Source organism: Sordaria macrospora, chromosome 2 (genome assembly GCF_033870435.1).
Source record: "Sordaria macrospora chromosome 2, complete sequence".
NCBI lineage: Eukaryota > Fungi > Ascomycota > Sordariomycetes > Sordariales > Sordariaceae > Sordaria > Sordaria macrospora.
The window spans coordinates 5,318,324-5,345,448 of NC_089372.1; the positions used below are offsets into that span (position 1 = coordinate 5,318,324).

Consider the following 27,125-nt stretch of genomic DNA (forward strand, 5'->3'; position numbering starts at 1 on the left):
GAACTTGGAAACATCTTTTCATCGCTCGTCAACTCCCCTTCCTTAGCCAGCAGTGATCGGAGCCCGGGATTTTGGTGGCCGGCTTCCCCGCGATCGCGTCATCTCCGGGCCGGGTTTATCACATCGGCTGCCCCGCTCAACCCCGACCGCCCCCGTCCCGCCTCGGAATGTCATACATTACTTGTACCAACGTATTGCGGGAAAGGTGAACTTCTTTTCCTACCATTTTGCATTCCTTCGAATTGTGCTCTTTCTATTCCATGATTCCAACCGATCGCCTCAGCGACTTGCCCATTCGAACACTCCCTCCGTCCACTCTCTTCATCTGGCGGCTTTCCATTTGCCCGATTTCGAAGCTCTTTCTCAACCCTTCTCTTTCTCTCCAACAAGTCATATTAGACACACATATTTATTGCCTAGGTCAAAAATCATCACTCTCCTGTGCTTGATTTGCAACGCCGTTGATGGATTTGGCAGACATCATTTACGTAACCCCAAGAAGAACGATTTATACGACGTCGCCGATAACCTGTGTTTCATGCAGACGGTAAAAGCCATTGCTGCGACAGCCCCCTTTGCCTTTGACATCAATTCTTCTTTGCGATGAATAACATCATTCGACAACCGAAAAGGAGGCCAAAGAGGCGTCGATTGCGACCTCATTCGATTGGCTTTCCCCCTTCCGATAAGACATCGCCATCGACGAGCCATTCAAGACGAGATCCCGCAATGGCAATCCCAAAAGGTCTGGTACTACTCTGAATATCACCGTCGTAGGCATTTGGCATTTTGTCTAACATCATCTTTGCTATCTAGATTACCACCTAGCATGAGGTTGGATCTAACCGCTTTAGGATTCCATTTCCCATGTTATGCAGATGGAAACACTTGAGCGGCACCGGTATCTTCCACTTTGAAGCAACTACCTAACCGCTACCTACTGCTACGTTTCGGAGCACTGGACCGGTATCATCTCAATTTACAGTGTAAACACCCAGACATGACCGGCGACCCGACCCGAGTCAATGGGCAATTTAGTAACTTCACTGGCCAGATAGCTGTCTGAGCCTGCGATTATGTCTTATCTTACGGCCCTCGGCTCGCACAGTGGCGCTCCGTGTTTCACTCTGCGAGTAATGCTCGACATCTTCTTTTCGTTCCCGGAGAAGCCATCCTTGACTGGCTGGATAACAGTTGCCAATCTCGGGGGGGGGGCTATACCAAAGTCTCGGATTCGCTCCCACTCTCTGATCTGCCAGTATGCTATCTTGCGTTATGCTTCCCGCTGCCATCAGATGCGGGGATAATTGTGTGTCAGTACGTAGTCCTTGGGGATACGTACGCCATGGAAGAGGAATAAGTATTGACTCATGGACTCGCCTGGTCTCTGACCTTGATTGAACGACGCGAGTCTCTCGAGTCCAAGCCTCACGGTATACCAACCCCGAACCTCAGAGTTGTGTCGATAACAGCCAGATCACATCTTCTTTGGCCCCAAAATGTCAGGAACCGCCCCCTCCAGGGCCACCGGTCCCTTGGAACCTCACCCAAGTGAGACAACATCACTGCTCAGGAAGCCTCCATCAATCCAGTCTTCCAGCACCCAAGTTGAGGAATCTGAGGCCTTCATCCTACCAGAGTATAGGCTATGGCTATCCGAGCTCTGGCTTCTCAGCAAAATCGCCATACCCGTCATATTCGCCTATACGCTCCAAAACTCCCTCCAGACCGGTTCTATCCTTATAGTCGGCCGTCTAAGTCCGGAAGCTCTAGCCACGGTCGCCTTCTCGTACATGTTCGCCATGTCCACGGCTTGGTTGATCGCTCTGGGCGGCTCAACTGCTCTGGACACTCTAGCATCGAGTAGCTATACAGCTTCATCCAACAAGCATGACCTTGGCATCCTCCTGCAGCGCGGCCTAGCGGTCTTGACCGCATTGTATGCCATCGTGGCTTTGATATGGACCTTTTCGGAGCCTTTGTTCCGACTGCTTGGCCAGGAAGAGTACATTTGCGTAGAGAGCGCCATGTTTCTTCGACGCCTCATACCTGGCGGTTTGGGCTACATCTGGTTCGAGTGCATGAAGAAGTTCTTGCAGGCTCAAGGTTAGTTTTCCATTACTCACCTTTCTCAATGCCTCGTCCATAAACTTCCGTAAAGTGCCGGTTACTAACCCGTTTCTCTATCAACAGAAGTCTACCGCCCAGGAACTTACGTCCTCCTCATCACTTCCCCTCTCAACGCCTTGCTTAACTACTTCTTCATCCACAAACTCGGTCTCGGTCTGCACGGCGCTCCTCTCGCCACTGGTATCTCGTACTGGTGCTCCTTCTTCCTCCTCGTCGCGTACGCCACCTTCGTCCGCGGCCACGAATGCTGGGGCGGCCTCGCCCCTCGCCGAGCCCTCTCAAACATCGGCCCCTTCATCCGCCTCGCTCTGCTGGGCATCATTCACGTAGGCACCGAGTGGTGGGCCTTTGAGATCGTGGCTTTGGCTGCCGGCCAGCTGGGCACCATCGCCCTAGCCGCGCAGTCCGTGATTATGACAGCTGATCAAATCATCAACACGATTCCGTTCGGCTTGGGCGTGGCCGCTAGCTCGAGAGTTGGCAACCTGTTGGGGGCGCGCAAGGTGAAGGAGGCAAGCAGGGCGTCGCATTGTGCCGTGGTGCTCAGCATAGTTGCTGGAGCGCTGATACTGGCGGTCTTGATGAGTGTCAAGGATGTGTTTGGACGCCTGTTTAATGATGATGAAAGGGTGATCAGGCTAGTGGCGGATGTGATGCCATTTGTGGCGCTGTTCCAGATCGCTGATGGCTTGAATGGATCCTGCGGAGGCGTGCTGAGGGGAACGGGGAGGCAGTGGGTGGGCGCGGCGGTGAATCTGGTCAGTTACTATGGCGGTGCGCTTCCGATGGGCATCTATCTTGCTTTCCACGTTTGGGGCCTCCAAGGGCTGTGGATTGGGCAATGTGTTGCCTTGTATCTGGTGGGTGTGCTCGAGTGGGCGATTGTGGGCATGAGCAATTGGGAAGATGAAGTCAAGAGAGCACTGTCTCGGCTGGATGATGGAGGGTTTGGGGAAAGTGGTGCCCATGCGTATGCTTATGGAGCTATCGGGGAGGGCCAGGTCGACGATGCAGTGGGGGTGGGACATGGAGGAAGAAGCGAACCGGTGTAATGTGAGGCCCGGTGGCTCGCTGATAAAATTTTGTAGGAATAGCTGATCCATTACCTGCGCAGGATATATAAAAAAAGTTTGACATCAAGTACACGGGCCGTCTTGGATTCACTTCCCCAGAGTCTCATACAACTGAGAATTTATAAGTTCTCGGGAGGTTTTGGCTTGAAACGTCTTTTCCCACACATGCCAATTGTTCGTGTTTTGCTGACATTCCCCTAAAAATCCAAGCCAGTGACGGTAAATTTGGCGATGGAAGTGAAGCGTTGAAAACCAAAAGTTCACCATCGATAGTTACTAGACAGTCACCTTTCGTAGCGAACACTTAGCGGCTGTAGATAACCCTAACCCTTCACAGACAGGAGTTCATTAGATGGCTCGCTCCCTAAAAAGCAACTTCTTCCGAAAAGACTTGAGCACATGTATGCTCACGAAGCTGGCACATCCTTGTGTCAGTTGTGTTTAGACACTCGTCCAGCTCGCGTAGAAAGGCAAAGACTGAGGTTAGTTGACTAACTAAACCCCTTGACGCACACACATGATACGCCCAGGCCTTTTGTGTTCGCTTGGACATTCCTGCAAGGCGACAGCACAAAACACCTTACCCTTCTCAGCTTGTCTGCCTTGTAGAGTTCTTTTCTTTTTTTTCCCCTTCGTTTTGTTCGAGTGAGAACGCTGAAGCCTTCCCCAATCCATTGGCTATTTCAGGGCTCACAGTGAATGTCACGGGATGAGACAGATCAATAAAGGACAATTACCCGAAAAGGACGCACTGCCTCCCTCTCCGGGCGAAACGGGCATGACAATGCGGTGAGTGGAGAAAGCCTGCCTGCCTTTGCCCGATAAGAATATGCTCTTCGGCTTTTAGCTCCTGGCTCCCAAGGTCCTAAGGATGAATGGTCAAACCTTAGTCAAAGACGTGCTAGCTGAGGTGTGCCAATCAGGCGTGCAGCGAACTGCAGAAGGCTGACGTACACTCCGAAAACGGGAAAGAGCCTTTTTGGTAAGAGATTCGGGAGGTTGGCGAGGTTGGCATGGTATCTCGATCTCTTGAGGACAGGACTGGACTGGACTGGGCTGGAGAGGTGCCCGCGCGGCGCCCAGGCGGTGCGGTGCTGGCAGCACTTTCTTTGGGTTCTTTGGCCTTGTCATGCATGCAGTGGGCGGTCCGAGGCTCTCTTGCCTCCTCTGATTCGACCAAACACGCTAGATCATGAACGAGGCGGACGAATCGTTTGTTTTCTTGTTGGATCGTGGGCTTGCGGTAGTGCCCATACCATGCCATATCGATGCCATGTTGATGCAAGCAGGTCTGGTTCGTCCGTCTGTGTCTTCTGGCCGTTCCCGCTGCTCGTTCGTTGATGAGTCCTGGGCCCAAGGGGGACGAGGAAGCATGAATGGGTACGGCGTAAGCAGGCGACAATGGCCCAGAACCAGTTGGAATGTTTTATCGTTGGGCACAGACGCATCCCCATGCAACTCTCCATGTCCTTGCCTTGTCTTTGTTCTGTTGTGTTGTTTTGGTCTCCTGGGAAGAGTGAGCTCAAAAGAGAGTTCTTAGCCTGACTTGGCCAAAGAGTTGTCTGAAGGGCGCCTGAAATAGTTGCCCGATTCTAGGCAAAAAGGGATTGGAAAACAAGTCTGCGCAGTAATTGCACAAGACCAGGCAAAGGCGGCGGGGAAACGAGCGAGGATCCATGGTCTTGTCGGTCTGTAAGTGAGGTGAGGCCGCAACGCTGCAGCTGACAGAATCCAAGCCTGGCGCATTGGGTACATGGCAAGGGAAAGTTAGGTAGGGGTCAGGGTGCAGCTCTAAGGTAGAGGCATGAAAACTGACACGGCCTTGAACTCCCGTCGGAAGGTTAGCAGCATTCTTCTATGTAGCAGGCTATTCATCAAGGGCACCATCGTCAACGACATTTTGATATGATTGATAATAATGAATGATAGTGGACAGTACACTGTCAAGCTGTGTCCCTATCGAATCCTTCATCGAGCTCTAGTCGGCTCAACGGGAATGGACGGAGACAAGGAGGAGGGAGGGCGAGGTCGGAATGGCATCTCGCTCTTGATTCGAAGTTTCGAACAAGTGAGGAGTGCAGGGCCGTGTAGCGAACGAGAGAGGAGAGGGAAAGATGCCGGTAGGTCGCTGAGACGGTCAAAACATGACGGGATTGGACGGACGGACCACTGGGGGTTGCGAGGGGCGGGGCTGGTCGCATCTGGTGCAATCCCGGAGAAGTGCTTGTGCACCAATCAGTCGGGGAGACACGCCTTCCAAGTGGACGAGGCCGTGGCCGATAACTCTCGATAGCTGCTTCCCGGTGGGCTTTCCAGGTGCTGTCAGCCCCGCTCCACAGGTCTTGTCTGGCTCCATCCGTATAGGTGCGTGCAGACATGGAGCCTTGGCGCCACCATCTGGGCCAATCATCGGCCGCGAATCCAATTGGTGCTTGAACCTTGCGCGCCCTGCCACAAGGCTAATTCAAAGCCGAGTACCTGCTGCAGTCCCTCGTCGCTCCTCCGTCAGGTAGCTTTCAGTTTACCACCACAGCCTCACCTCACTGTATCTCAACCGGGGAGTACTTATCTGCTTAACAGAGGCTCTGGGCAACCTGGAACCTTGTGGTGGCTTGCACTTCCACTTCCCGGGCCCTCACCTCTTCATTTTCTGCTGTTGTCGAGGCGAGACAACCTGACCTCAGATTTCCCAACTGAACCCGACCTGAGCTCCTTCCCCCGCTTCTCTTTTCATCTTGTTGAGGCTGACCTGAACCTTTGCCGACCGACACGACTCACCTCGACAGTCTCAATCGCGACAACAACAAGAAATCAACACCACAGCGACTCTGGATTTTTACCCATCTTGATCAATTGTTTTCCTTCTTTCTTTCCCGCCCTTGCCCTGTCTGTCCTGTGTGCGAGCTGTGCATAGGAAGGATATCTATCTCTGTGGCCCATTCCGCCAATTCGCTGTCCACAGGGTTCTCCCGTCATTGATTGGCGGCCATTGTAATCTGATTCTCTTCCGACAACGCATTTTTGGAATCAGCCAGACATCTCACTCTGTTTAGGCTGTCGTGCCCATCAAATTAAAGCCCCAAGACTGCCTCCTTGACGCATCTGCTGCCGTCTAGGTCGGCCGCTCGTAAAGGCTCGCTTGGGCTTTGTTGTGGCCTCGTCGAGTACAGCCTTATTATCGCGCCCTCAGCCAAATTCCTGTACCCTTGTCCTGTCCGGCCTGCCGTGTCCTTTGTGGCCTCGACTGATCCATACTACCGGAGAACTGATACTGCTATCTACCCTGCGCTTTCGAGCTTGCTCAGCCTCGAGACAGCTAGCTACTTCCTTGTCCTGCCTTCGAACACACAATCGTCGTCCTCGACCTCCGTCCCGCCGTCACCGCCCCTTGTGTGATACTCAAAGTGGCCGACATCAACGACGCCATGGACCCTCCATCGAAGCGGAGGAGACTGGCTCCCAAGGTTTCCGATGCGCCAGCCCAACCCGCTCTCCCATCGACGACTCCTCAGCCTCAGCCCCAAGCTCAAGCTCAGGCTCAGGGCCAGCCTCCAGCACAGTCTTTCCCTCAGGACCAGGTTAGTGGTAGCCTTGTTATTCCATCTGACATGTCTCTTCTAACCGTCCTCCTCCACAGCAGCACTTCCAGCCCGCCGCCGCCGAACCACTCGTGTCGCCAGCACAGTCTACCCAGTCCGCACCGCCTACCGAACGTGGAGAGTTCGAGGCCTACGCGAGACATCTCCAAGATGCTGCCATGTACATCAAGACAGTCAAGGAGCAACTTGTTCCTCACAGGAGCGTGTCGGTACTGATGCTGAGATGGGAGGAGGACCTCAGTGTTGAGGCAGACATGCTGCTCTTGGAAAGGGTGTTTCGGGACCGGTACAACTACAGCACCGAGAAATGGGTTATCCCTACTGTGCCCAACCCTAGCATCAAGCTAAGCTACCAGATGGCCTCGTTTCTCGAGAACGCCGGCCCTGATCACCTCTTGATTGTGTACTACGCCGGTCATGGTTTTGTTGGCCAAGACAACCACCTCTATTGGGCCTGGTAGGTTGACTCTCTTGTCGAACAGTATTGCCCCTGTTTCTCAGACTGACATTTACGGGTATAGTAACGCTCGCGACGATGCTGCCAAGCTCAAGTGGGACGGTGTCCGATGTCTGTTCGAAGATGCCCAGCCAGAGATTCTGCTCTTGTTAGACACCTGTGCTATCAAGGATTCACCTCCCGCCGGGAGTCATGGTACCAAACAGGTCATTGCCGCGTACACCCCGGAGCAGAGCTCAAGAGAGGCTGGACCCCGCTCTTTCACAGCTACCTTGGCTGATGCTCTTACCAAGCTTGCTAGTGGTCGTCCCTTCAGCGTTCAGAAGCTACTCGACGAGCTAATAACACTGCGGCAACACGAGAGCGCCCAAGCTGTTGCCAAGCTGGTCAATGGAACGGCCAAGATAGCTCCGCCCGAGAGAGTCCCTGTGACTTTCACCTTGACTCCTGCCAAGGGACGTGATATTGTTCTGGGACCCTTGAAGAAAGAAGTTGCACAGCTGCAGTCGCCTCCTCAATCCGCTGACGTGGATGGGGACGCCTGGAGGTCGACCCGCGATGACCAGCCGCTCACAGCCGCAGAAGTAGCCGACCTTACTTTCGAGGAGAGTAGTAGAGTGCTAGTGTGTACCACATTCGTGGGAGATGCGAGCGCGGACATGGGCTTCTTCCACCAATGGCTCCATAATCCTCCGTCCGTTGCCTCGAAAATTACGGTGGAGGGCATGTTCCTCGGGCCTCCCACTATGCTCTTGATCTCGATGCCGCTCTCGATATGGAACATCGTTCAGCACGACAAGGTCTGCTGCTTCCTGGGATACATCAGCTCGCACAACATGATTCATCTCTACCAACGACTCGTCAAGTCCGCCGTGAACGGCCAGCCGATGCCCAAAGACTTCGAGGATGGCCGCATTCTTCTTGAGGCACGAGAGGCTGCTGCAGGTAGCCCGTCTTTGAACCGGCGAGACCACACGAACCATTACTCTTCACTGGCACAGGAGACTCAACCACGTCAGGAGCACCGGGTCCCGCTTCCCACGCCCAACGGAGCTGTTCCGGTCACTCCTGGCCCTCCAGGTCAGATCCCCGGTCCCAAGACCAAAGACGACGCAGAAGATTCCGACGAGATGAAAGAAGCGGCAGAACAGTTGAAGATGCTGAGCGATCTCCACGCACAAAGCAACAGGGTGGGAGATAGTATTGCAGTTAGGCACCCTGAAGAGCCCGGTGCCTCCGATGTGAATGACACCGTTATGGATGAGATCCACTACGGCGTCCCCTATGGCACTCCTCGTGCCAAGGTTGGAGTGGTCAATGGCAAGATCCCCTCTGAAAGCCCAAGGGGTGCAGCAGGGAGGAGGCCGCTTCAGAAACAAGTGTCGAAGCAAGAGACGCGGTGTAGCCACTGTAGTCATGCGCCATTCAAGGACTCGTCTTCGCTCCGTAAGCACATAGCAGCTGCTCACACGAGGCCGTTCCCGTGTGCTTTCTCCTTTGCCGGGTGTGCAAGCACGTTCGGATCCAAGAATGAGTGGAAGCGTCACATAGCCTCTCAGCACCTGTGCCTGCAATATTACCGGTGCTCGGCCTGTCCACAAAGCAACGCTGATGGCAAGGGGAATGAGTTCAACCGCAAAGACTTGTTTACGCAGCATCTGCGACGAATGCATGCCCCGGCGATTCTCAAGAAGCCCGGTGCCAAGCCCGAGGCCGGACTTCTCGCCGAGTGGGAGGGGCACGTGAAGGAGATGCAAGCGTCATGTCTGGTAACGCGCAGGCAACCTCCTCAGCGATCGTCTTGTCCCAAACCCGACTGCCAGAACGCTTTTGAGGGCGCCGGATCTTGGGATGAGTGGACGGAACATGTCGGTCGACATATGGAAAAGGGAGAGGCTGATCGGATGGGCGTAGATCGCCTGCTCGCAGAATGGGCGCTTGATGAAGGTATTATTGAGCGCATCGAGGACGACAAGTATAGGCTCTGTCCGCAGAATGGATCAGCTATGCCTGCGGATAGGAACGCGAATCAGAACTCGGCTGCTGCTGAAATCACGAAGAAAGAGGATGAGGACCCCTCAATCACCGTGGCATTATCGGCGCCGGATTCGGACGGTATGGATGTGGACTGACCGTGGGGAGGAACTTGATCAAAGTCATTTCGTATCTTGGTGTTCTTTGTTTTTATTGGGATTATCGGGATCACGGCATCTTCCAGGCCATGGAGAGAGAAGCACTGCGACGCATATGGGTACTGTATAAGCATGATTAGAGAGTTGCTGGAGTTAGTATTTTCAGGCGGTGCTGGAGTCTTACAGCGAGCCTGGTATTTACATCACGGATGCTATTGTTTCGTTACTCTCCTGGAGCGTATTCTGAGGTGCAGCATCAGTTCAGCGTCTAGTCTTTCGCCCGCGGCTATATGGTTTGTGCATCCCTATAAGGGCCATAAACACAGGGGGCTGTCATGACCACTCTAATAGCGGCATATAAAATTTTTGAATTCCTTTGCGTTAGGTATCTGTTGACTTCATATACTCCGTCCGTACAAAGAGGATGAATCGGCTGATGAGGTGTAGTTGCAAAGGTGCCCCGAGCATGAGATTTACCACCTGCTGATTTGGGACTGTGCAGAAACGATGAAGCGAAATGGTAAAGCTGTCTGCCGTCCGTTCGGAAACCTCGGATATCGATCTGATGTTCTTAGAGCTATGAACTGGGTTCCAGTGAGGCTTGACAAGCTCAACCTTGGTTGCAGGATGAACTATGGGCTTGGTGTTGTTGGTCTAAATCTCGGCATCCGAACCTCACCCGGCTTTAGCAAACCACAACCGCGGTCGGAGTCTAGCCCGATCACAACCCAAGCTTGCAGGCTCCAACTCCGCCCGTTGATTCTCCGCCTTGGACGGTCGTTCTGGTGTTGGTTCAGTGGGCCAGCCTCGCATCCTCGATCCCGACATTCGGGCCTTTCTTGAGGAACATGGGCCATCAGTCCCACCTGCGATGCTACCCCCGAACTCTGTTGATGGAGTCTTGAGCCAATGGCTTTTCCCCAGGAATATTTATGCGGAGAAAAGCCAGGGGTAAGAGCGGGGGATGGGGAAGGTAAGACTGGGGGGGCGTCGGTGAATTGGAGAAAAGCAGGCTCACCGGCCAGCCAGAGAGCAACATGCAGTAGGAAAAGGCAAGTGGGCAGAGTATACCAAGACTTTGTTATTCACATGTTGACCGCCCATACTCCCCTCAACTGATGCTTTTCTTCACCACCTTCCAGCTAGTCGGGCTTGGTCTGTAGGAATAGGCCCGCTCAAAGCCTTGTCAACACCGACATGAGGCCGACACGAGGTCGGCTCCGATTCCATCGCGGGATTCGGGACGCTACGAACCTTTGCGGTCATGAGAGTTGGTGCGTTTTCGTTAGCAAAAACCTCATGACAATGTATGATTGAGTGCGGAGAGGTGGTACGGATTGGGAACCTTCAGCATGGCAGTCCCAAGGTTCTCAAGGTCCACAATGGCTCCCAAGGCGGCGTTCGCAATCGTTCCTTGCGTTGTCCCCGGATTCCCCCCAGCTTCCCCAACTTTGCAGCTTCCAACCGTCTGTGGAATATCGTCACTGGCCGATCTTTTCCTGATTTGCCGGGGCGGGAACTAACAGTGTTGCTTCCTCCAGATTTCCCCTGCTCGGTGACGATGTGGTTGGTCCAGACTGAAATGTGTATAAGTAAGAGCATGCCGCCTCCCGTGGTTCTGGTGTGAGGGACATTTAGAGTGGCATCTCTCCGGATCGCAATCTATTTCTCTTGTGTGTTTGTGTCACCAAACACCAACCAGCCGGACAGACTACAAGATGCTTGTGGGATCCCGTCTCGCGGCCCTCGGGCTGTTGGCTTCGTTCTGCTCTGCCGCCCTACCACCGGCCATCCGCGCCGTCAACAACGATCCGTTGGCCAAGTGCCCGGGCTATAAGGCTTCGAACGTCAAGACGAGCGCCAATGGCTTGACGGCGGAGCTCAAACTTGCCGGAAAGGCATGCAATGCCTACGGCACTGATCTGGACAACCTCGTCCTTGAGGTGACTTACGAAACGGGTGAGTTAGCCGATAAATCAACCAGATATTAAAAGGGACTAGAAAAGCTGACATCAAGGATTTGTGTGTTAGACAACCGCCTCCACGTCAAGATCCAAGATGCCGCCAACGATGTGTATCAGATCCCCGAGTCTGTCTTTCCTCGCCCGCAGGCAGCCAAGGGTACGAACTCCAAAAAGTCTGCCCTGAAGTTCAACTACAAGGCCAACCCTTTCTCCTTCTCCGTCACCCGCGCCAAGACCGGTGAGGTCCTCTTCGATACTTCGGCCGCTTCCCTGATCTTCGAGTCCCAGTACCTTCGCCTCCGTACCAAGCTCCCCAAGAACCCGAACCTGTACGGTCTCGGTGAGCACTCGGACTCTTTCCGCCTCAACACCACCAACTACGTCCGGACTTTCTGGTCTCAGGATGCCTACTCCACTCCTAACGGAGCAAACCTTTATGGCAACCACCCGGTCTACTACGAGCACCGCAAGAGTGGCAGTCACGGTGTCTTGTTCCTCAACTCCAACGGCATCGACGTCGTCGTTGACAAGAACAGCCGCTCCGGTCAATACCTCGAGTATAACTCCCTTGGAGGCGTCTTTGACTTCTATTTCGTGGCCGGCCCCAGCCCGATCGAGGTTGCTAAGCAATACGCCGAGATCACCAAGGTCCCTACCATGATGCCCTACTGGGGTTTTGGCTTCCACCAGTGCCGCTACGGCTATCAGGATGCCTTCGAGGTTGCCGAGGTTGTCTACAACTACAGCCAGGCCAGCATTCCCCTTGAGACGATGTGGACCGATATTGACTACATGGACCGCAGAAGGGTCTTTACCCTGGATCCTCAGCGTTTCCCTCTCGCGACCATGAGACAATTGGTCGGCCACCTCCATGAGAATGACCAGAAGTACATTGTCATGGTCGATCCTGCCGTGTCGGCGGCAGAGGGACCTGAGAACCCCGCTTTGACCCGCGGTATCGAACAAAACGTCTTCCTCAAGCGCGATGACGGTTCCCTCTACAAGGGTGTCGTATGGCCTGGTGTCTCGGTCTTCCCCGACTGGTTCTCCGCCAACATCACCCAGTACTGGGACGATGAGTTTGCTCAGTTCTTCTCTGCGAGCTCTGGCGTTGACATTGACGGTCTCTGGATTGACATGAACGAACCCTCCAACTTCCCTTGCTTCTTCCCCTGCGACAACCCCGAGAAATCCGCTATCGGCTACCCGCCTGAGCCTCCTGCTGTGAGGACTCCTCCCCGGGAGCTCCCTGGCTGGCCTTGCGTCTTCCAGCCCGAGGGAACCGAATGCAAGGAGAAGAAGGCCTTGACCATTGAGGCCCCTGCCAAGCGTGATGTTCTTATTGCTGAGCGTCAGGAGACTGTCGAGGTTAACATTGCTGCCGGCAAGCAGCTTGGTCTTCCTGGCCGTGACCTTCTCTTCCCCAAGTATTCGATCCACAACAAGGCTGCTTACCTGGACTCTTGGAACGCCGACAAGGGCGGTCTCTCTAACAAGACCGTGAATACCGATACCATCCACCAGAATGGCCTGGCTGAATATGATGTTCACAACCTTTACGGCACCATGATGTCGATTCAGTCCCGCGGAGCCATGCTTGCCCGCCGTCCTGGCCTCCGCCCCTTCATCATCACTCGCTCCACCTTTGCTGGCGCCGGCCACTCGGTTGGCAAATGGCTCGGTGACAACATTGCCGACTGGCAACACTATCGCGAGAGCATCTACACAATGATGGCCTTTGCTTCTATCTACCAGATCCCTATGGTGGGCGCTGATGTTTGTGGCTTCGGTGGAAACACGACCGAGTCGCTCTGCGCTCGCTGGGCCATGCTCGGTGCCTTTGCTCCCTTTTACCGCAACCACAACGAGTACCTTCCCGTCATCGGCCAGGAGTTCTACCGCTGGGAGAGCGTGGCTAAGGCCGCCCGCAAGGCCATCGATATCCGCTACCGCCTGCTCGATTACATCTACACTGCCCAGTACAAGCAGTCCCTGGATGGTACCCCCATGATCAACCCCATGTTCTACCTTTATCCCAAGGACGCCAACACCTTTGGCCTCCAGCACCAGTACTTCTACGGTTCCGGCCTCCTCGTCGCTCCCGTCACTGAGGAGAACTCGACCAGTGTTGATGTCTACCTTCCCCACGATATCTTCTATGACTGGTACACTCTTAACGTCGTTTACGGCAAGGGCAAGACCGCCACCGTCAAGGACCAGAGCTTGACTGATATCCCGCTCTACCTTCGTGGTGGCGTCATTGTTCCTCTCAGGGCCAAGTCTGCCATGACCACCACCGAGCTTCGCAAGCAGAACTTTGAGCTCATCGTCGCGGTCGGCAAGGATCTCATTGCCGAGGGTGAGCTTTACCTTGATGACGGTGTCAGCCTGGAGCAGCAGGGCGTCACGAACATCAAGTTCAAGTATGCCCTGGGCGTTCTGACCGCCAAGGGTGACTTTGGATTCAAGACCGATCTTAAGATCACCAAGATCACCGTTGTCAGTGCTTTGAGGAAGAAGAGCGTGGATGTCAACATCCCGTTGACCAAAGGTTTCACTGCTGTGCTCTAAAGGGTGGTGGTATACAGAAATAGTGTGTTGCAACTCATGGGCCGATGATTATGATTGATGAGAGAAGTTTCTTGCTACCTCTAGGATACGGTAGAATGACCTGCCTTTGTACCATCGCATGAACAAATAATAACCACGATATACATGTTTCCACTTCCTGCCATCATACCGCCTAAGTGAAGACAGCTGAGTTCGTCAAGAGACAGACTAATACCTGAGTTGAGTTTATCTGTTGTTACCTTATTACCTATGCAGGTCCTTGCAAAACCATCGAGTCAATGGTGCATGTGACGGTCGTACCGCTGACCGATGCCCTCGCACCAGAAATGGCGTATCTTGTAGCCGCGTTATAGTTTTCTGGCTTTCCTGTGCACCATGCCGAGTTCGTGCTTCCAGTCGCAACCTGTTCAGGGAAGTTAACATTCCTTTACATTGAGAGTGGGAGTCAAAGATTCCACTGCCCGGGATGACACTCACAATTTTGACGTTCTTGAATGTCAAGGCCCCGAAGTTCCACGGCACATCATACCTATTTCACCCGTCAGTACTAGCACCGCGGCTTTAGTTGGCTTTGGGGGTTGGACGGGAAAGAATGCTTGAAACTTACAGTTCAATGGCGAAGATGGCCTGGTTGAAAGATTTGCCCGCTGTCGTACAAGTCCAGAGTATCAGCACCCACACCTTTTCTTCCCCATCATTCTGCCCTTGGTTCAGAGCAGGCTTTCCCCGTGGACTCACCAAGAGGAAAGGTATTGGACACGGGCGAGCCGTTAGTTCCCCTTGTCGTTATCGTAGTCCATCCGCCCCCGTCACTGTTCAACACATTCGAGAAGCTGTTCGTCTCCCCCACATACGTGTTGAACCCGCCGCCCCACGGCAGCGAAGGGTTAGAACAACACCATCCTGATCCAAACCACCAGGTGCCGCTCCGTCCGTCAAGCACGTTCTGATACACTCCGCTGTTGTCGGTCGGCTGGAGGCCCGGCCAAAGGTAGTAGACTGCCGCTTTGGGTAGAGCTGGGATGACCATTTGTCCACTGAAGGCAGTGAACCTGGCTCCTGAAGGGGTGTTGTAGCGCAGGAAGTACCATGTTGCGGCGGTAGCCCGGCTGGCAAACAGAAGAACAGGAAGAAAGATAACGGATAGAAGCTGCATCTTTGCTTGATGACTCGAGGTCTGGACGTCGCAGGGTCAGGCGAGGGTAAAGAAAAGGAGGGAGGTTAGGTATGGTAAGGTTGGTCTTCATGTTTCCCATAAAATCAGGGAGAACCTTGCCATTATATGTTTTCTGGTTGATTAGAGGTACCATTGAATGTTTCAAGGCCCAAATGTTTGGATCCCTACTGGTGGAATGATGTTTGGCTCATGGGGCAACATTTACCCAAAGTGCTACGGCACTGAATATCCCGGCGTTGCAGTTGAAACGTTGAAGCCTTAAGAAGAAAAGCAAGATCATAACAACACTCCAATATCATCACGGTCACATGCAACGCGCCTCTAGCTCCGTGGTGACTTTCGATTTGCATGAACAAAAATACTTGATGCGTGCCTAGGCTCGTGCTGTTAAAATGGTACGCATTGACAAATCTGCCGACCAGTTCTCGCACGCACTAGCACGATCCGAGCCTTTCAAAACGCGGGAGGCAGAATGAAGCGTAGGGTGTACAATGAAGCAGCCGTGAGGAGAGTTGGTGGCAACGACAACAGAGAAAGGAGAGAACAGGGGAAAAAAGCCCGACACACGGAAGGCGGAAATATGCCAACATGTTGTTGAATGCTTAACTCACTCCTCGGCCTTCACCCATCCCTCCTCAATGTTCTGCTTCCTGCTCCTTTGACTCCATTCAGGCGGCACATCAATACCTTCTTCTTCCTCCTTCTCGCCCTCCTCCTTGGTCTTATGCACCGATGTTGGCTTGTGCTCAGCCGGTGAGTAGACGGTGTAAAGAATCAAGGGGGTAGGTCCTTGGTTCAGGAACTGATGCTTTGTTCCTGCTGGTACAATTACCATATCGCCTGCCTTGATCTTCTGTTCCTTGCCCCCAACTTGGGCGAGGCCGACGCCCGAGGTAAAAGTGAGAATTTGGTCCCTCGTATGAATCTGCCATGACTTAGCATCCCTGACCGGTATATGTAGAGGTAGTAATAGCACTAGACAGGCCGCGGGATACTTACCTCTTCTCCGATATCTCCACCCACGGGGATAGTCATCAGTACGAGCTGAGAGTAGAGCCCGGTCCACAGAACACGACGGAACTCGCCAGACTCAGACGGCAAAGCTGTCGTCATGTCGGGGAAATACTGCATTTCATGCTTGGGAGGATCGCTACTGGGGGTCTGGAATGGAACCATTGTGCGTTGGAGCAGCTTCGCGTGGTGAAACTGGCAATGATCTAGTCGCCTTGTCCTCCGAAGGTCTAGTAAACAATGTGTATAGAAAGCGCCTAGTACGAAACTCTGTTGAGTTCTACCTGAGCAGATGGAGCGATGAGTGACGCGGGAGAGCATTGAGTCCTAGAAGGAAAATCACAAGGAAACGGAAACTCAAATAGCGAAACGAAAACGCCGACGAGATGCAGGACGCCTGCAGTCTTTGGGGTTTTGTAGTGGATAAATCATAACGTCATCATAATGACCCAGATGCCGCATAGACTATTCCAGCCCATGTACGAATGGATCGACACAGGGGGATAAAGAACGTAGGTTATTACCCCGGGAGTTAGGTAGGGGAACCTGGGAACATCAAGACCCTAGAAAAGAAACGAGGCAACACGAACAGAGCGCATTCTCTCACGATTAGCTTGAGTTCCGAATTCGCGACTTCCATTTCAGACCGGTCGACCGACAATGAACTCTAACCCATAAGTTATGCCCACGAATGTCCAGTAGTTCGTCGGTTATTTTCTTTACCCTCAGCCCTCAATATCGAACTCCTCATAGTACCGATAAAGGCCACTGCTGTACTTCTGCCGACGAGGACCCTCGAGGTATTCCTTGAGCTTGGGCCTCTGCTTGACAGCATCGTACAGCTCAAACAGCTTCGAGTGCTTACCCTCCTTCTCCAACTTCGCCATAGCCTTGGGGAACATGAACTTGAGGCCATCCAGACACTATCTCATGTCAGTCTTTATGTGAACAGCAACCGGTGTTTTTATGGCATGGAACATACCTGGAAGAGGACCAAATCCGCATATGACAGCTTGCCTGCGTAGAGGTAGGGGCCCTCGCCGCTGGCCTTCGAGTTCAAGACCCTTTCAAAGTAACCGAGAAACTTTGGCAACCGCGTCTTGACGTAATGTTCGGCCTTCCGTTTGGCCTCTTCCTTTTGGTCCTCATAGTACAGCTCAGATGCGATTGGGTGATGGCAGTCGTGGGGCTCATTGCTCAAGCCATCCAGCGCCGTAAGTGCCAGCTCGTTGACCTTGTACAAAGCATCCGGATCCTCCTCGACACCGGGTACGAGACCCAATCGCGGACCGAGGTACAGCAGAATGTTGGGGGTTTGGCTGATGACAAGATCACCGTGCTTGAGGATGGGTGGCGCAAAAATAGGAGGGTTGGTATCGTCGTCAGGTTTCTCGCCCTTTATGTGAGCCATGACCTCGTCGATACCTCCCTCGGTTTTGGCCGTGTCGACGTACTCGGCACCGGCCTCCTCGAGGGCAAGCCGGATGAACTCGCCGCGGCCGGGGATCTCTGGCCAGTAGGTGAGGCTGTAGGGCACATCCTTGTTGGACTTCTGTCGCTTTGCTGCCGCACCTTCGGACGACATCATGAACCTTTCAGCTGCGGTTGACAGGGCAGTGGCACTAGGAGGGGTGGTAAACGGAACACGCTGCAAAGGGGCGGATGGCAGTTGATGTGAAGCTAATGATATCGGAAGGTACAAGGCAACAGGTGTAATCGCTCTGAGCCGGCCCAGTTGTCTACAATAATGTCCCACAGATAGGAGGGGACGGGTGGTGAAGCGGACCATTCGGATAAATAAATCGCTGACGTAAAAACCAAGACAGACAAGCTTTCGGTCCCGTCAGAGGCGGGTGCGGACAATACAGAAGATGGGGTAAGCTTGCATTTCCCCGCATTCGTTCGGTGGAGTGGCCAGCAAGGTGCCTATGCCCCATCAAAATTGAACAATCACTGACAGAAAAGTAGACTATTGTACAAAATGGGTATCCGTATCATTCATCAGTCATAACGTCCAAGCAAACTAAATAACATAACGGAAAGACCATGTCCGCCTTCTGACCCCATGACGGGAAGAGGTGGTGGGTGGCCTCGGAATATATACGTGCCACCTCCAAAGCCAGATCTTACTAAGTCGACGAGGCAGGTACCACAGCAGGTCTCAGGCAAAATTCACACGACTAAAGCACATGACTCAAGTGTGAGCATTGGACCTGGCATACCGCCATCACCAGACGCAACTCACAGCTCGTTCGTAGAGAGGTAAAGAGAAGTGCCGTAAACAACTTGGCCTCTAGCCCATCACTCTTTGAATCCGTTCACGGCACTCGGCAGGATCCTCAAACACATGCCACGCCTCTCTGCAGGTATCGCAAGGTTAGATCCAATACTCAAAAGCGGACCTCAGCCGTACAAAGTCGCTGCACATACCTTGGGACACCCTTAAACGCTTCTTCGAATCGCTTGGGAGCATTCTTTGTTTCCGTACCGACAGCGGCAATGTCAGTAACTTTCCGGATGAGGATCAGTTTGATCCATTCTGGATGCTTCCTGTACATCTCGCCTGCAGAACATTATGCCAACTGTTAGCCAGCCAGTGGGGTTTCTGGTACGGTTCACTTGTTCTCTTTCCGAATTAAAGGTATCATCAGCTCACCATATGCTTCGGGGTCGCTTTGCGTTGAATCGCCGATACAGATCATCTTCTTCTTTGGTAGCCACTCGTACAGCTTCTTCATGCGATCGACCTTGTACTTTTGGGTTCCCAGCGTAAGATTGGAGAGCAACCCTGGAATGGTCATCCAACTGGCATCTCGCAGGATCAACTGGCCCCGGGGATAGTAACGGTGAGTGAAGTTCCGGAGGAAAGGGTAAAGGTTGTATGGTGATGCCGACAAATAGAACCACGGTGCAGACGGCGTCACCATGTCCTTGATTTGCCAGTATAGCTCTGGCATGCCTGCGATTGGCGTCGGCTCTGCCTACAGAAGGGTGAGATACCATCAATGTCCGAGGTCTATCATCGAACGCGGAGAATGCTAAACTTACCACAAACGTGGACCGTAGGATTCCCACAGGATCACTCGTTTGCGTGATCTTGATAGTGTCATCAACATCTGTTTTAGAGGATCGGGTGTTAGAAGCACACATCGGGCGGTTTGTGTGGGGGAAGAAAGCTGTCTCTCGATCAAAAGACGGCCCGAAGACCACAAGCATACCAGAAATGACAGCCCAGCCCTTAGGCTCCGTATAGAATGTGTTCATTTCCAGCAATCCTCCTGCGCCAGATGGTACTTCGGCTGCTGACTTTACCACGGTTCCAGCTGCTGAGTCGGGGAGCTTCTTCAGGTCACTGCTGACTCCGTTCCTGCCTCCAGGGCCCAGCCGCAACGCGGTAGACTCGCCAAACTTGATATCGACACGTCTTCCAGGGAGGACCTCCATGAGAAAAGGAGTAATGCGCTGCTCAATCGTCTTCTCCTGCTTGTCGCCCTTGGAGAGACCCACTTTTTCGGCGATGTCGCCGACAATCTCAACGAACTTGGTTGATACGCGCGCGTCGAAAACAGCCGTCACAAACTCTGCCTGCCATGTACCATTTGGGCCGCGAAAGGCAACATTATCGAAAAGCCAAACTGCGTCGTTCTTGGACACGCCAATCGGTATGGGGTTCAGTCGGCCAAGGTAGGAGAGTAGATGGGTAACCTTGAACTTTTGGACAAGGCCTTGGGATTTCATCATGTTAGCGAGGGATGTCTCGGCAGGCTCGAAGCCTTGATCGCGCCAGGTCTGGTGCTCGAGCATGCTCGACTCAGAGCGGCGGTATGTGGACGGAAGCGACATGGTGAATAGCCGCTGCTGAGGTTCACTGTCGGAAGGTAGGTGGTCGAGGCCTTGGCGGGAGGAACTTGATCAAGAGCATGAAAGCAAACGGGATCACCAAGAGCCAGCTGAAGACACAAAACATGGCCACGATGAAGGCCTTATGAACTTGCTGCTCGATTGATCAATCAAGGATTCCATGACTGCACCATGATGGAAGATCAGCATTCGATACAGCTAGGGCTGCTAGTGGCATCCTAGTGGCCCCTCACATGACGCTTGCACGTCGCTTGCCTTGTGCTTGGCCAGAACGCCGGGACACGTTGACACGATCGGGAGGGCCTCCCTCGTGATGCCGGCACGTCGAAACCTGGAAATACAACCTCAAGGAACCAAGCTGGGCTGCACCAACAAGGGGCGGTGCGCCCGTGTGTGATGCCCCTGTGCAATGTCCTGGATCGCCGTAGGTTAAAGCACACTACCGCCGTCACCCCTTTTGCGGAGGCAGCATTGACGACAAACGGACAAGCGCTCTTCAGGTGTTCATTACTTCTTTCATGCAGGAGTGTAAGCAACCTTTGGGTTTCCAGCTTGCTTCAGGTTCGTTTTGTGTCCAGCTGTCAAATATTAGCAAGTGGTTGGTAACCGTTTGGATGAAGAAATGGGGAAAGAGGACTTGAGAACTACGTATTGCCGGCGGATAAGCACTCTGACTGGTTGTCGACGAATATCAGCCCCGAACAGTTGCGCATCAGCAGAGCCATTCAGTTACGACACATAACTTATGGGTTATAAACCCAGTCTGGCAATTTGTCTCGTGGCCTGGGCTTTTGGTTCTCATAACATGGTTGATAAAATGATGTCATCAACCCAAACGTCAAGCGAATCTGGAGCTTAACTAACACGTGCCGCACCTGAAACGAGGTGCCACGGATCAAGTGCAGAAACGAGTATCGAAGCAAAAGAAATGGACAGGACCACCCACACCCGAGGGACGTGACCTCAGCGCAGGACCTATGGCTGGTACCGCTAATTTTGATTCGATTTGGATACCTTATATGGGGAGGCTAAACTTCTAGGGGTAAAGAGTGGCCCCCATCTGCACGCCCACTGTAACCCTCTGAGCGCGAGACACTCGCTTGAAGACCCAGATCGGGTATGGCGGCCCGCTAAGAGGAATCCAAATCGAATGAGAATTAGCGGTAGAGGAGGAGAGCGTCCGGACGTGAACAGCAAAACGGTCCGCTACAATACCGGGATTCCCACTACCAGCCCCAGTCCGACCACGAATGGACCTCGATGTGCGGAACCTCAAAAAAATTTGCTTGAATTTCCGATATCCACTGCGTAGGCGCAATTGCGTGAAATGAAAAAAAAATGAAAATGACCCCAACCCGATTTGAACGGATAACCTTTCGATCTGGAGTCGAACGCGCTACCGTTGCGCCATGAGGCCGTTATTGAAAATCCGTTAGAATTAAGTTTCTATTAAGCGAATTGAGAAAATCTACTAGTGCTACGGGTGGGTGTACTCGGATAATAGGGCTATATAAGTGGCTTAGTTAGGGAAGAAGTAGTGTACGGAATTAGTAAGTGTGTTAAGATTTGGGTTATTTTTAATAATGAATTATTTATATATATACTGCTATTACAAGCTTCACGTATGTAACAAGTAGTACTTAACAGCTGTAGTGCAGTATAGGACATTTTTTCAACCCTCTCTACTCGTTAAGAAGAAGGTAGCACAAATCTGGGACTAGGTTTTATTTTAGGACAGACGAAAATAAAATCAAATTGCTTGGAAAACTATTAGTAGCTGGAATACAACAACAAGGTCTACGTCTTTTTTTATTTTATGAAAATTATAAGAAAGTTCACAAATCTAAAATAAGTTGTGCAAAAGTACCAGATACATACGCTACACCACAAGGGACATTTTATTTCAAGTATATTGACAGCTTGATTTAACTAGTACTAGGCACTATACACTACACGCTATGCAATTGAGCTTTGAAGCGGCAAGGGAGCAGATGGCCATATTATAAAGTCTATCCCGAACATTGTCCTTAGCCTGTCAAGATGAGTAATTACCAGCCTAAATGGGTTAATAAGGCCAGCTGTGTCCGGGGCATTGTTGAATATTTTCCGCATGTATAAACAAAACTCAACGCTCTCGGAATCCACAAAATTGTTACGAACTTAAGTGACACAAAGGACGGCCAGACCATTGGGACCTGGCTGCCCCATCTCGGACAAACAACACAGCCTATCAGGGACGACATGGGATCCAATGGCACATGCAGGCGCTCACAGGCGCAGTGGCTCACAGTGAGCAAGCCTCTCAGTGAGCCAACACTCATTAGATAGACCTATGGGGTTCAGCAGAGCATCCGGAAACAGATATCTCGCAGAGGGCGAGCAGGTATAAAGGGACTACGGGAAAAGTCAGATTGTCAGATAGTTTGACAGTAGTCAATAGATCATTATCACCGAGACCAGTATTACGAACATACTTGTTGTGAACCTTTTGGCTTCACCGAACAGCACTGATAGTTACTACCTTCAGCTATCTCATTTAGGCAGATCAGACTCCGTTCGTCACAAAAATTGACAAAACGCCTTTCCCTTTTCAACGCCGGCATATAGCAGAAACCTAGCAGAGGTCTGCCAGAAATCAGCCCCATACGCACGTATACATCAGCAAATGTATTCATCTAGTTACTAAAAACCGAAGGACATTAACCTCCATACTAACTTGCACACATCCGAAGGCACAGTGACCAGCCTGATCCTGCCAACTTCCTGCATATATGCCGGCGTGAAATTGAGAAGAACTTTTGGCAGTTTCGCGAGTTTCTGTAGTATCCATTGCATAATCAGATCGTATATGGAATAGAAGAGCGAAATCAATTATGTCCGAGGCGCTGTTGGATATTGAGTGCATGCATGCATGAACAAATATCTACGCTGCATAATTAGTCTAAACACATTTCCTCAAAACATTTACTTGTAAAAGCAGAAGTCTCTGTGCCTTTTCTTTAGTTCTGCTTTTCTTCCTTCTTCCAACATCAATGTAGTCATTTACCATACAACACCCCGTAGGTATTGACAAGCATATCAAAATTCAGCCTCTCTCCTATCAAACTTCATGTGCATTCTTTCTACCTAAGTAGGAACATCCGATCTTCTTAGATACATTCCAAGATCGTCAACCGCACTTCCCTAAACATACCCAAAGGTCGACACTTAGCAACCATAGCCACCATGCGTCTCTCCAAGATCGCCTACTCAATTTCGCTCGCTATCCTCCAGGTAGGTAACCGTCCTTATCTCATCAATCTGTTGAGTATCCGTCTAACCTTCGTTTCGCAGTTGATCAGCAATACTCAATGTTTACCGCAAAGCGTACCAGGGATTACTCCATCAAACGAGCCTTCGTTCAACTAGCCTCGATCTAAGGAACTAGTTCCAAAATCTCTTAGCGACCGTTGGGACATGAAAATCATATGCAATGCCGATGGCTATCCCGTCCAGAGGAGGAGAATCGCAGAGGGGATTGAATTTTTGAGAAACAGAGTAACCGGTTCCCCATCCCTGGGTCCCATTGACTTTGAACGAGTCAGTTGCTCTCACAATAGTGACATACACTGGACTAATGTGGTACGTACGACTGCCGTTTTTTCCACGAAAAAAATCTTCTTGTCCCCTCTTTCATTCACAGGGAACTTTTTCTATTCACAAGAAACTTGTTTCTCTCTCTGTGTATCTGCCTTAAGCCAAATTGTGGTCACCCACGTGCTAATCAAACGTGACCTTGTCATCTTTTAGTACCCTAATTACCGAATCGATCTTAACAGTTATGGGCAAATAGCCGACGGGGCACAGATGATCTTGGACCAGTGCAGTCCGGGGGATAAGTATGTTTCTGGGGAGGTGGTTTTTACTACTTCAGATGATCCGGAAGGAGCATGGGCTGTTTTTGTCAGCCTCGCTCATTGCTAGATGCTATAGGGCGGCATTTGATAGGCACGCACCAGCTTTTGGATACACAATCACAGGGTTAGCCTTGTAACCATTCAGAGCAGGCGATTGACTATTGTTCAAGCCAGATATTAGCATAGCTCTGATCACAGCATGAGGCTCATAGGTCATACCAACTCTATGTAGCTACCAGACCCTGGAAGAACTTCCGTTGTGAATCTACGACAAATTAACGGTTTCTGCATTACAATCCCGTGAACCTACTATCAGGAATTCACTAACCTTGGTAGTGTGCTCTAAAGCCCTCGCAGCATATTAACCGTTTGGAAATCTGTATATACTAAGCTGGAAAATAGAAAAAGACGAGCGGAGAAATAGGTGTGGGTAGTAACAATGTTGGAAGTCCGTGCCCTGGGCACTCCCTTCCAGGTATTTAGGCTGCCCTGGTTTCCGTTTCTCCTCTTTCGCAAAACAACAACAATCAAGCCCTTTTTGTTGTCGTCTTTTCCAGCCCTCCGACAAACAATCATAAGAGTCGTTGCTATCATACCCGCGTAAGCTTGAACTAATATATTATAATCCAAATCTGCGCTATAGGAGGTTAATTTATCCATTATTACTCCGCTAGCGCAGAACGCATACTAGCGTTCTTACTTCATTAAACTCCAACAACTTCGGCGTCCGGAGTTAATACCGCTATAAATTTAATATATTTGGAAAATGATTAACAGAATGCAACACGGGGGCATTTAACCGAAGCACCCTAAATGTGTACAATACTATAAATTAATTTAAGCTAAAAGAAAGAGTGAAAGAGGTTAGACTTTGGATCGGGTAAAAATTGTTAACTAGGTTTAGATTCTACTACCCTTAAGCACTTTCTGAATTTAATTCAGGGAAATACTATTTGTACAGAGGTAGAACGCAACTATAAGTGCATAAGCCCCAAGTAGAACATAAGGTACAGCTTAGTTTTGTTAGAATGTAATATGGAGGCGTTTAACAGAAGCACCACGAGTGTGTATAAAACGATAACATAGCTAAAGTTAAGGAAAGAAAGGATAAGTGATTAGAATGTAGGCCGGCGGTGTACCGTTAAGTAGGTGCCTAGATTTTTCCACTCTTGACCGCTTTCTTTATTTAATTTCATAACGCATATATGTGACGAACGGCAGTCTGATCTGCCTAAATGAGATAGCTGAAGGTAATAACTATCAGAGTCGTTCGGTGAAGCCAAAGGGTTCATAACAAAGTATGCTTGCGTACTGGTCTCAATGGTGACAATGGTCTGAATGTCTGTTGACTACTGTCGAACTATCTGAGAATCTGAGTTCTCCAGTCGTTCCTTTATACCTGCTCGCCCTCTGCGAGATATCTGTTTCCGGATGTTCACGCAACCGTGAACCCCTAGTGCTTGGTGCTGGGTTTTGCGGGCTCACTCTGATTAGCGCGAGCCTTGTTGTCCTGTGAGCTCTTCCCTGTCCTGGCGTTACGCAGTCTAGCCTTATTGGGCTGTCTATGCTACCAGCCTTGTGGTTGGCCCGTGTGTCCTCATAAGTTCGTAACACGATGCTTCCCCTCCCTAGCCAACGTCCTCGACGGCTACTGGGTTCATTGCATGTTCTTGCTAGATTCTTATTCTCCACTGACCCCCAACGTTGTCCTAGATATTGTAAGTCCTTTCCTGTCCTATTCCCCTTCTCCGGTCCGTCGTCATGTTGTCTCGCATTGAGAAACGCCCTTCCAAGGCTGCTTTGAAACGACAGTCCTTGCTGACCCGTATCGAGCGGTTTGGTCTTCCTAGTGATCCCTACCAACGTTGTTTTCAACGTTCTTTGATGTGCAAGCGCCTTCCTGACGCAGGAAAGTGCGGAGGTTGCGTTCGTCACGCTCGTCCTTGTGTAAGTATGGTCACTGATATAGAACGTTAGTCTCCTCCTGGCATTTTTAATTGCGCCGTCGCTGATCCTCAGTAGTGGCAATCGTCCTTGAAGAAAGGGCTCGTGTGTCTGAAACAGAGTCGGAGGCTCTGAAGTGTGTTCAAGAGTTGACACAGAGTATTCATGAACTGACGCAATCGCTCAAAACTCAGTCAGCCAAGTTGGATCAATTGAAACAAGAGCAAGAACGGCTGTCGGCGAAGAGTCGTGAGCTCACAGAGCGCAGTATGGCGGAGTTGGAGGCGTTGGAGGCCGAGGAGCGTGTGGAGGAGCAGGCCCAGACGCTGCCCCAAAGGCAAGCGGCTGGCGCGCCTAATGCTTCCGTGCCTTCATTCGATTGGTCGTCCCTCGACGTGTACGATTACCCTACTGCTTGGCTAGGTACTCCTGCGCCCCTGGGCAATCCGGGTTCCTCCGGTGGAATTCCTCCAACTTCTCAGGGCAACTCAAATTCGTGACGGGTTCCCATGTGTTGTTTTTGGGACCGAATCCTTCCCACTTGATGAGGTACTCCAGCTCTCCTTCCTCGATTTTTGAATCTAAAATTTGCTCCACGTCCCATTCTTCTTCCTTGTCCTTGATGCTGACACTAGTGTTGATTCTAGCGTTTCTTGATGCCGGTTCCAGTAGCGATACGTGAAATGATTGTGATCTTAGTTTCATAGCGTCGGGAATGTCCAATTGGAATACCGCATCTAAGATTTTCTTTTTGATCTTAAAAGGTCCCGCTCGTCGGTCGTCCAGTTTCTTACTGGGTCCCTTTGTGCTTAGGTTTCTGGTGGATAAAAGGACTTTATCCCCCTCCTTAAAGCGAGGTCCCTCGAGCCTTTTTAGGTTGTAGTACCGGCTCATCTTCTGACGTACGAACTCGAGTTCGTGCTTCAGTTTTTCGTGCAGCATATGCAGTTTTTGGGCTTTAACTGAGGCTCTGGGAACATTTGAATCGGGTCCTTCCAATTGTTCCATCTCGTATCCGTAGTTCGCGAAGAAAGGTGTCACCTTCGTGGTTTCTGTTGGCGAGGTATTGTATGCCATTTGCGCAGTAGGTAATGGTTCTACCCAGTTGCTTGCTTGAAGTTGACATAGTTCCTTAAGTAGTGTTCCACGATCTGGTTGATCCGTTCCGTTTATCCATCCGTTTGGGGGTGGTAAGCGGTTGACAGCTTGCTCTTGGTACCGAGCTTGGCCATTAAGGCTTGCCAAAACTTGGAGGCGAACTTGGTATCTCTGTCCGTAATCCACTCCTTCGGCCATCCGTGTACCGAAGT

The 27,125-nt window shown here is 51.4% G+C and overlaps 10 protein-coding genes and 1 non-coding gene across 11 annotated transcripts; 5 read left to right on the forward strand and 6 right to left on the reverse strand.

Moving 5' to 3' along the window:
- Positions 1-1,499: 1,499 nt before the first annotated feature.
- SMAC4_08334 (uncharacterized protein) lies at positions 1,500-3,182 on the forward strand (the record flags this gene model as incomplete). The annotated part of the gene is made up of 2 exons (XM_003347316.1): positions 1,500-2,106; positions 2,194-3,182. 2 exons carry the CDS (start codon positions 1,500-1,502, stop codon positions 3,180-3,182), a joined length of 1,596 nt encoding a protein of 531 aa, XP_003347364.1.
- A 940-nt stretch (positions 3,183-4,122) lies between these two features.
- On the reverse strand, positions 4,123-4,467 carry SMAC4_13307 (uncharacterized protein; the record flags this gene model as incomplete). Its single annotated transcript, XM_066091363.1, has 1 exon — positions 4,123-4,467. The coding sequence occupies one exon, from the start codon at positions 4,465-4,467 to the stop codon at positions 4,123-4,125; it is 345 nt and encodes a 114-aa protein (XP_065946262.1).
- A 1,209-nt stretch (positions 4,468-5,676) lies between these two features.
- On the forward strand, positions 5,677-9,777 carry SMAC4_08333 (uncharacterized protein). The gene is made up of 3 exons (XM_003347315.2): positions 5,677-6,781; positions 6,841-7,259; positions 7,324-9,777. Exons 1-3 carry the CDS (start codon positions 6,629-6,631, stop codon positions 9,389-9,391), a joined length of 2,640 nt encoding a protein of 879 aa, XP_003347363.1. The 5' UTR covers positions 5,677-6,628; the 3' UTR covers positions 9,392-9,777.
- Positions 9,778-11,109: 1,332 nt separating this feature from the next.
- SMAC4_08332 (uncharacterized protein) lies at positions 11,110-14,067 on the forward strand (the record flags this gene model as incomplete). The annotated part of the gene is made up of 2 exons (XM_003347314.2): positions 11,110-11,350; positions 11,423-14,067. 2 exons carry the CDS (start codon positions 11,110-11,112, stop codon positions 13,924-13,926), a joined length of 2,745 nt encoding a protein of 914 aa, XP_003347362.1. The 3' UTR covers positions 13,927-14,067.
- A 106-nt stretch (positions 14,068-14,173) lies between these two features.
- Positions 14,174-15,082, reverse strand: SMAC4_08331 (uncharacterized protein; the record flags this gene model as incomplete). Its single annotated transcript, XM_003347313.1, has 4 exons — positions 14,174-14,329; positions 14,404-14,455; positions 14,534-14,573; positions 14,665-15,082. The coding sequence occupies 4 exons, from the start codon at positions 15,080-15,082 to the stop codon at positions 14,174-14,176; spliced, it is 666 nt and encodes a 221-aa protein (XP_003347361.1).
- Positions 15,083-15,571: 489 nt separating this feature from the next.
- Positions 15,572-16,279, reverse strand: SMAC4_08330 (uncharacterized protein; the record flags this gene model as incomplete). Its single annotated transcript, XM_003347312.2, has 2 exons — positions 15,572-16,028; positions 16,103-16,279. The coding sequence occupies 2 exons, from the start codon at positions 16,277-16,279 to the stop codon at positions 15,711-15,713; spliced, it is 495 nt and encodes a 164-aa protein (XP_003347360.1). The 3' UTR covers positions 15,572-15,710.
- Positions 16,280-16,445: 166 nt separating this feature from the next.
- Positions 16,446-17,915, reverse strand: SMAC4_12864 (uncharacterized protein). The gene is made up of 2 exons (XM_066091118.1): positions 17,097-17,915; positions 16,446-17,037 (listed from the first exon to the last, which is right to left on the reverse strand). The coding sequence occupies exons 1-2, from the start codon at positions 17,901-17,903 to the stop codon at positions 16,840-16,842; spliced, it is 1,005 nt and encodes a 334-aa protein (XP_065946263.1). The 5' UTR covers positions 17,904-17,915; the 3' UTR covers positions 16,446-16,839.
- A 492-nt stretch (positions 17,916-18,407) lies between these two features.
- Positions 18,408-20,166, reverse strand: SMAC4_08329 (uncharacterized protein; the record flags this gene model as incomplete). The annotated part of the gene is made up of 5 exons (XM_003347311.2): positions 19,333-20,166; positions 19,163-19,230; positions 18,771-19,095; positions 18,545-18,677; positions 18,408-18,474 (listed from the first exon to the last, which is right to left on the reverse strand). The coding sequence occupies exons 1-5, from the start codon at positions 19,955-19,957 to the stop codon at positions 18,408-18,410; spliced, it is 1,218 nt and encodes a 405-aa protein (XP_003347359.2). The 5' UTR covers positions 19,958-20,166.
- A 1,154-nt stretch (positions 20,167-21,320) lies between these two features.
- Positions 21,321-21,392, reverse strand: SMAC4_13308. Its single transcript has one exon. It is a non-coding gene; the product is annotated as a tRNA-Trp (tRNA).
- Positions 21,393-23,431: 2,039 nt separating this feature from the next.
- Positions 23,432-23,938, forward strand: SMAC4_13309 (uncharacterized protein; the record flags this gene model as incomplete). The annotated part of the gene is made up of 2 exons (XM_066091364.1): positions 23,432-23,554; positions 23,765-23,938. 2 exons carry the CDS (start codon positions 23,432-23,434, stop codon positions 23,936-23,938), a joined length of 297 nt encoding a protein of 98 aa, XP_065946264.1.
- A 1,308-nt stretch (positions 23,939-25,246) lies between these two features.
- On the forward strand, positions 25,247-26,315 carry SMAC4_08328 (uncharacterized protein; the record flags this gene model as incomplete). The annotated part of the gene is made up of 3 exons (XM_066090781.1): positions 25,247-25,589; positions 25,722-25,843; positions 25,894-26,315. The coding sequence occupies exons 2-3, from the start codon at positions 25,756-25,758 to the stop codon at positions 26,313-26,315; spliced, it is 510 nt and encodes a 169-aa protein (XP_065946265.1). The 5' UTR covers positions 25,247-25,589; positions 25,722-25,755.
- Between the last annotated feature and the right edge of the window lie 810 nt (positions 26,316-27,125).